The sequence below is a fragment of the Poecilia mexicana genome, unplaced genomic scaffold, assembly GCF_051168715.1.
Source record: "Poecilia mexicana isolate PSO_F unplaced genomic scaffold, ASM5116871v1 scaffold_3, whole genome shotgun sequence".
NCBI lineage: Eukaryota > Metazoa > Chordata > Actinopteri > Cyprinodontiformes > Poeciliidae > Poecilia > Poecilia mexicana.
Genome location: NW_028263372.1, coordinates 14,623,184 through 14,631,864, shown reverse-complemented (window position 1 = coordinate 14,631,864; position 8,681 = coordinate 14,623,184). Strand labels below are relative to the sequence as shown.

Genomic DNA, 8,681 nt, shown 5'->3' with positions numbered 1-8,681 from the left:
CACCAGTAGGCTGCAAACTCCAGGCGAAACGGATAATGCGTGCATGATTTCATGGTCTTTATGCCAAATTCTGACTGTGTCGCAGCTGAAATTAAGACTCATCGAACCTCAAAATGTTCCAGTCTGTTATCATCAAGTTTAGGTGAGTCTGTAGGACTTGCAGCCTAAAGTTCTTGTTCATAGTTGGCAGGGATGGCTCCTGTTGTGGTCTTCTGGTGACATGGCCCATCTTTCTCAAGGTTCGACGTGTTGTGTTCAGAGACTGTATTCCTTGTGCACTGCTTTCTTTGTACATACTTTTGCCTGTCTATCATCTCCAACCACCTGACACCAACGAGGTATTTCCACCCACAGCCTCTGCTCAGCTCAAACTGTCTCTTTCTTGGACCGTTTCTTGTAAGTCGAGAAATGGTACATGCATAAAGTTTCCAGTAGACCAGTGGTTTCTGAAACACTCCGGCTAAACCGACTGGCCCCAACATCCACGCCGCATCTAAAGTCACTTCAGTTTCCTATTTTCCCCGATTTTGATGCTCATTCAGAGCTTTCAACAAGTTGTCTTTACAGCTTGCAGATAGCTAAATGCATTTGGTTGATGTTCAACTAAATGCAAAGTCATTCTTTTTTTTTTTAAAGAAAAAAATGCTTTAGGCTTTGGAAAGGTCTTTCAAAGTCTGTCTATTGTCTGTCTATTGTCGTCAACAGCTTTTTTGCCCCACTTTTCTTGTACCTGACCTTTTTTAGAGATGCTGTATGTATTTCTGAGCCACTTAACTCTGACCTATGAATCATTCCAGCATATAAAACGCACCCGAACCGAAGGGATACTTGGTACTTTAGAGTTCTGAATGTTGTACTATGTCAAGTGTTCCTCCGTGAACCGTCTGTGCCATGTCTTGTAGCCGAAGACGGTGATTCTCTCCCTCTCTACCCCCCGCCGCCCCGCCCTATCAAACTGGGTTATCTTCTGTTTCATTGAAGGAATGCAATGCATTCTAACAATCCGTGTGTTGTTGTGACAGGCTCTTAGAAACATGGCGCCTAGAGATAAATTTTAAAACTCATGCTAAGTTGTGTGTGATGTTTACAAAACAGCGACTCATCTTTTGAGTCTGGGTGCATTTTTCTTGAGCTCGAATAGTTCATGGGTCAGGGTTGAAGGGCTCAAGAAACAAAAAAGAACATTCCTCTGAAAATGGGTGGGTAAAAAAAACAAAAACAAAGAAAAATCTGCCATTTTAAAAGCCTTAAAAGACATTCAGCTTGCACCAGTACTAATAATAACTTTTGCACCAATACTGTAGAAATTTGAGACTTGTTTGGAAAATGGATTTGACATTTTTACCCTGAAATGCAGCAGGGAAATTACCCGAGCATGTTATCATATTATGCAACACCGGAGCTGCCTATCCGCACATCTCGCTTTTCACTTTTGTCTTATTTTCACTTTTAAACCATTTTAGGAGCTCTAAACAGCAGCCACCCCATCATCTGGTCCTGTTGGACTCTTGAGAGTTAACTCTAAAAATCCAAATCCTATCAGGGTGGCAGGGAGGCTCTTACAGCATCAGATTTCTCTCCTGTATTTCCTCTGCAGACAGGATTAAGGTTTCATGCTGGTTTTGCATTTCAAGTGACTTCTAATGTACCTTGAAAAGTCCAATCATTCCTATCGGCACGATCAGCTGCAGATGGCTCGCTGTGCCTGTTGTTACCCAGCCAGGTGGGTTAATAACCCCTGGACGCCGACTGCGCAGGTCGCAGATTACATTTTATTTTACAGAAATGAAATTTCACAAATCAGAGAAGGGTTTTTTTTTTATTTTATTTTTTAGTTTCTCCATCTTTATCAATTATCCAGACAAACGACTGATTTAAAGAGTAAGAAATTAGTTTCCAGTTTGGACAGGTTCCAATTAGCAACAGTAGCTGCAACACAAAGTACATCTACTGAAAAAAAATCTGCTTCAGTATGGGCGTTGTCAACTTGAATAGATGTATTGTTTATGTGAGCTTTATGTATTTTATAATAAATTTACGCAAATACTCAACAGGTGAAAATGTGTAAATAATATGACTGATGAATTCACTCTGACTTGCTGAGGCCAGAGAGAAGTAGTCTCAGGCCAGCACAAGGAAGGAAATCCTGGTTAAGAATGCGGAGTGTGTTGAGGTATGAGAGGCAGGGAGGAGGTTGGGGCGGGGGGTCGCTGAGGAATGCAGATGATTATCTGCTCCTTACAAAACTCATCAAAGAAACAGGGAAGTTTGAAATTCCTCTCAAAATGCCAGCTGGCCAGCCTGGCACCGCCGTGTGTCAGAGTGGAAGGCTTGCAAATGTTTCTCCACCAACGACAACCGAGGAGGGTGAATTCAAACGGCGAAGCTTTCTCACAACCCCGGAGTTGTTCTGGTTTGGCCAGGAGTTTGTGGCCCCACGGGGAATAATGAAATGGCTGCTTGAAACGGGAGAAAGCGCACAAAATGTCAAACAGGATTTCTTTCATTTCTTTTTCTCAGAAAAAGAACACGCCGCACTTCTGGGTGCCGCTAGTGCAGCTGCCTGAAACAGGGGAAAAGTCACAACGAACTGGAGGTGTACGTCATAATCGCACACTGAGGCTTTTATGGAAATACACAACTTTAAATCTTACATCAAGAAATGTTTTTTTAAATCCTATAAATCACCCGATCCACATCTACAGTTTGTATAAATGAATTGTAAATTAAAGTAGAGTAGGACTCTTGCAATCAGAAGGTTGTTGGTTTGGTTCCAGCTTCCTCCTCGTGTTCATGTAGCAAGTATTCAAGTTCCATGTTGATGCAGAAATTAGTTGTTTTTTTAAGTGCAAATGGGCAAACATGTCTGCTGTAAAGCAACAAAATGAATCGTTTGAGGTGTCAGTATGATAGAAAGGGTTCTTTATAAGTTCAGTCCATTTAAGCATTTTTATTTTTATTTTTACTGAATCAGTTTATGCTTTCAATGCAAATCTTGATCAGAGTCACATTAAGTCTGTTTCCCTGGAGTCTAAATAAGAAGATGGAACAGAGAGGTAAGGTTCACGTAACCACTCTTCAGAAGAGGTAATTGCTCTTTTTGACACATCATGACATAACTGTGATTCACCAAAGTTTTTGGACGGCTGAGTTTAATTTTGACAGCCACATCCTGGAATACCCAGGACTGATTCCAACCAGACCTGTACAAGCATAAAATCGCTTAAACTTTTCCGACAACACGTACAGCTGTCTAAAATAACTGTAGCTAAAAGATATTTATGAGATGTTTTAGTGAGTAAGCTAAAAGAGCTCTCACACACACAAAAACAACCATCACTCAAAGATCTAAATGGCTCCAATAATGGAAATAAAGACAAAATCATTGAGACCTATAATGTCAGAAACGGTGACAAACTTATTTCTAATGGTTTCCAGTGATCCGTAGCACAACATGTGGTTCAAGATCGACTTAACTTTATTTGTTGTGCTTATGTTGGGAATCTGTACTACATAAATAAATTCAGTTCAATTAATTTGAATTTAATTGACAGGTGATAAACAAGCACAGTTCCAGATTCCCAGCTGTTTTCATTATTTCATTGTTTTCTGAAACTGGAAGTTGGTCATTTTTGACATGAAGTTATTGTTTGTTTGTTCCAGAATCACAGCACAAGTCCAGAAGTAGACAATCAACATCATGCAGACTCACTACCGTAAAGAGGGAGTATTTTTCCCAGGACAGAAAAAAAATAGCATCAGATTAATTCAGAATTTGCCACTCACACTCAAGTACAGTTTGAGAAGTTTCCTTAGTGACAGTACATAAAATTACTGCAAACTACAACATCAGGCACCAGAACAACCGTTTCCCACTATTAATTTGTCTCGTGTCTTGTAACTCTCCCAGTGTGAGTCACCATAGATTTCAGTGGCCAAGGAAAACAAACCCTATAATGTTGCTGCCATGCTCTCCAATTATGAATCAGTTGAGATCATTTCCAAAACATGTATGAATACACTAAAATATCTACAAAGATAAGCAGTTGTGTGAGACAGGTATTGTTGCCCTTATTAATATAAAAATTTTCACATATTTTTAACTTTTGCAGTAGTAGCAGCTAAGTAAAACATCTTTAGAGGTTTCATACAGAATGAGTACAACCAAAATGGTGTTAATTGTGTCAATGCATGAAAATTCTGAAACAGCTCTATAATTAAATTAAAATGCATTTCATTGATTAATTCAATGAAATGCATTCAAAGCAAATTTTCAAGTTGACAGTAACATGTCAAGAGTAATTAATTTGCAATAAGGTAAACACTTAGTTTTATCACTGTGTTTGTTTTTATCTTCATCTTCACAAACATTGTAAAATATAACCATTTAATTTTCAATAGTCTGCATAAGCTTCTCAAAGACTCTTTATATCCAAATCTCCATTTTTATAAGGTCATTTGACGGCAGAGATGTCAGATAAGTGCAGGAGAGTCACCCGCAACAATGAACGTGACGCCCTCTAGTGGTTCATTTTTGTATGCGCCAGACGAGCGTCAACACTGAACGTAAATTTCGTGCGACGGAAGTAGTTCTGTCTAAAAAGACTATTCTGGTTTCTGGCTGATTCATTGTAGCTCGCTGGTTTGGTCTGACTTTACGCTGAACAACATTCATCTAAACGCCTGAAACATCTGACAGCAGGTAAAAGCAGGTGTACACCGAAGACGCTCCGTAGAGACTTTTTAACAGCTTTGGGTACATGCGACGTTCACACAAAAGCTCGTTTTCTGTCGCTTAAGCCATGCAAGCTAAGTTAGCATGAGTTAGCTAACGGTAACATAACGCGAATGTGTTTAGCAACCAAGCTAATTTAGGTCTATGTTTTGTTTAATAATCACTTTTTACACCCTAAATGTGACAACTTTCAGTATGGTTAAAAATAAAATGGCGTCTATGAATAGTTTAATATTCATTTGAGTGTTTACGTTTCAAGGCAGTGTCGGCTACATCAGCCTAGCATTAGCTGTGTTATTTTGCTTTCTCATACTAAATTCTCTCTCTGTTTTGTCACTTCATGAGAACAAAGCGAAAGTTTTCTGAAAAAAGGAAAAATCATAATATAAACACTCGGCCTTAATCACATTTTAAGTGTAATTCCTACCACAAACATCCAATTACGATATAAACAGAATCTCCTAATAATATTTATCTAGTTAATAACCCTCACTTTATTCTTGCTAAGCCATTTATGACTATCAGATCTTCAAAGCCTTTTCTTATCCATTTGTTTATTTCATTTTTATTACTTTACAATATTTTAAACATATATTATTACATTAAAATGCGCTTTCATTAAAATATTTGCCGCTGGAGTTTAATAGTAAGACTCTGGGAATGTGTTCACAGATCTCAATATGGACCGGCTGCTGAGGCTTGGGGGTGGAATGCCAGGGCTTGGCCAGGTACATTTTAAATGTCCTTGTATATAAAAGAAAACCAGTGAGCTTGATTGAGTTTTGTATTGTGAAGTTATTTCTCTGTGAATTTCAAGCTCAGACTGATGTAACTCATCTTCTCAGCCTTTTTTCCCCTCCCGTATTTCCTTGCACACAAACTTCAATGTAGTCGCAGAAATGTTATGGTGTGTAACAATGATTTATCCTTTGCTTCATCAGGGACCCCCCACAGATGCTCCTGCTGTGGACACTGCAGAACAGGTGTACATCTCCTCTCTGGCCCTGCTTAAGGTAATAAAATAACTCATCATCAGAGCTAACTCTGTCATATACCTGAAGCCCAACCCTTTCAAATCTTCTTTTTTTCTTTTTACTTTTTGCCGTCCCTCCTCATCAGATGTTGAAGCACGGGCGTGCCGGTGTGCCAATGGAGGTCATGGGACTGATGCTGGGAGAATTTGTTGACGACTACACAGTGCGAGTGATCGATGTGTTTGCCATGCCTCAGTCAGGAACAGTACGTATCCCCTCTAAAATCAAGAATGCATGTTGTGGAGATTTTGTGTTTGTCAGAATAAAAGTGTGTTCTTACCTGAACACAGACACACACACACACACACACACACACACACACACACACACACACACACACACACACACACACACACACACACACAGTTATTGCTGCACACTGAAGTTGGGGGAGAATTCTCTGTACACACAAATTTGTTAGAAAGCGGTTGCAACTTTTCTTAAAAATTTGAAGGGGAAAAACATCATTATATCTAAAAATAGCTAATATTGCAATCTTGCATGGTGCATTTCTCATATTGCTGCAACAGCTTTTCAGACACACCTGGATTCATAGGAGGTCCTGTAAAAACGATGAAACTGTCATCGCTAGTTGCCTCAGTCATATATTATTGCAATTAGGTTAATGAGCAGTAAGCATACCAGGCTGGAAAGAAAACATTAATTCACCTAGGAGTGGTTTTGCAATTTCCAACATTGTTTTTTTTTTTTATTATTATTAAAGGATATCGCACAGTTTTATTTTTGCTTCCCCTCCAAATCTTCATTTATTCTCCTGATAACACCATCGTTGAAGAATTCACCATTGTTGTGCCAGGATTCAAAATTGCTGGTTCATTTTCATAAATTTCTAGTTTTCAAGTCGTTTGGAATCGTTGGGTCTCGTCGTCGTTGTTGTAGTTGTTCATTTTCACTAAGCAGTGTGTGTCTCACAGGGAGTGAGTGTAGAAGCTGTGGACCCCGTCTTCCAGGCTAAGATGTTGGACATGTTGAAGCAGACGGGCAGGTACGACTCAACAAGACCAGCATTTTGAATTTGTTAAAGAAGAGATCTCAAAGTCCCACACTTGTTTTTACATAATTTAATTTTACTTAAAAGCTAATTGAAGAAGGATTTTATATATATATATATATATATATATGTAATTTTTTTAAATTTTTTTTTAATTTTAAGAAAATCCAAACATTAAAAAGTTGTTGCTTGTTTTCTTCAGACCAGAGATGGTTGTAGGATGGTACCACAGTCACCCTGGTTTTGGCTGCTGGCTGTCGGGTGTGGACATCAACACACAGCAGAGCTTCGAGGCGCTGTCAGAGCGAGCCGTCGCCGTGGTAGTCGATCCCATTCAGAGCGTCAAAGGAAAGGTGGGCACTGGAACCCCCAAGTTAAATCACTCCATCAAAGTTTGAATTATTTAGGAAAGCTGATATTTTTTTTTCTGCCACTGTGTCCTTCAGGTGGTTATTGATGCCTTCAGACTGATTAATGCCAACATGATGGTTCTGGGTCATGAACCGAGGCAAACCACATCCAACCTGGGTCATCTCAACAAGCCGTCAATCCAGGTAACTTTTACATTAGAATAAAACGGGGCAATTTTAAAATTCCACGTTTAAACTTTTCTTTTTCTTGTGTTTTCCTGTGACCTTTCCTGATAGTCGGTATAAATCTGTATGTTTATTGTACTTAATAATCTGTTTTACTCTCTTTTAGGCCTTGATTCATGGACTTAACAGACACTATTACTCCATCACCATCAATTACAGAAAGAATGAGCTGGAGCAAAAGGTTTGAAGTTCATATTTTAAGACCCCCATCTAGTTTTATGTTTGTTTCTTGTAAAACGTGATTCATTCTATGAATTTTTCAGATGCTGCTGAACCTGCATAAAAAGAGCTGGATGGAGGGCCTGACTCTGCAGGACTACAGTGAGCACTGCAAGCTCAATGAGACGATCGTCAAAGAAATGCTGGAGCTGGCAAAGAACTACAATAAGGTAGAACCTGAACCCTGTCGGTTTACAACACGACAACGTTTGATTGAGCCTGTTAGAGGATGGCTCGCCATTTAGAAATATTTCTAACTAAATAAGAGGTCATTTTGATTTTAAAATATTGTGCTAAATAAGTTAGTACCTTTTTTTTTTTGATGACACAGTAAAATAAGCTGGAAGGTGTTTTACTTGGAATAAAATAAACTGTTTTTCCTAAGGCTGTTGAAGAGGAAGATAAAATGACCCCGGAGCAGCTGGCTATCAAGAATGTTGGAAAACAGGTACTGATTTATTTCTTTTTTTCCCTCTTTTTTTTTTTTTAAGCGTAAAAAAACCCCCAAAAATATCATTAATTTTAAAGCTGACTTATTGCTCATACGTCAACTTGCTTTCTTAGTAATGTTGCATGTTTATGGAGCTGATGAGTCCTGTTATAATATGCATTTAGTAAAAACATCATCATCATCATTTCTTCTCTCAGGATCCAAAGAGACACCTGGAGGAGCACGTAGATGTTTTAATGACCTCCAACATCGTTCAGTGCCTAGCCGCCATGCTGGACACCGTAGTTTTCCAGTGATGGATCCCTGTGTGTATAACTGTTAATATTACAACCATTGTTTTCTTTTATATAAAATAAATGTATGTATGAAATACTGCTTTGTCAATCTTTATTACTTCTGCCTTCCGAAGATTTTTGCAGGTTATTTTCTGACACTTATTCAATCAATCAATCGCGAAATGTCAATAGTGCAAAAAAGGTTAGAAACATACAGAGATATTAATATATTTTAAAAGAACAGACAATGTATTATTTCTATTACATTTTGTGCAAGAAAATTGCAATCATAAGAAGAAGCATCGAAAGATTAATAAATGGTGAAAAACACAAAATGACCCCTTGACAAACCAATAAAA

The 8,681-nt window shown here is 38.5% G+C and overlaps 1 protein-coding gene across 1 annotated transcript; it reads left to right on the top strand.

The window, feature by feature from the left end:
• The first annotated feature begins 4,542 nt into the window (after nucleotides 1-4,542).
• psmd14 (proteasome 26S subunit, non-ATPase 14) lies at nucleotides 4,543-8,419 on the top strand. The gene is made up of 11 exons (XM_014981937.2): nucleotides 4,543-4,702; nucleotides 5,408-5,463; nucleotides 5,677-5,748; nucleotides 5,855-5,974; nucleotides 6,705-6,775; nucleotides 6,984-7,134; nucleotides 7,228-7,335; nucleotides 7,484-7,558; nucleotides 7,641-7,766; nucleotides 7,982-8,044; nucleotides 8,245-8,419. Exons 2-11 carry the CDS (start codon nucleotides 5,416-5,418, stop codon nucleotides 8,341-8,343), a joined length of 933 nt encoding a protein of 310 aa, XP_014837423.1. The 5' UTR covers nucleotides 4,543-4,702; nucleotides 5,408-5,415; the 3' UTR covers nucleotides 8,344-8,419.
• Nucleotides 8,420-8,681: the final 262 nt, after the last annotated feature.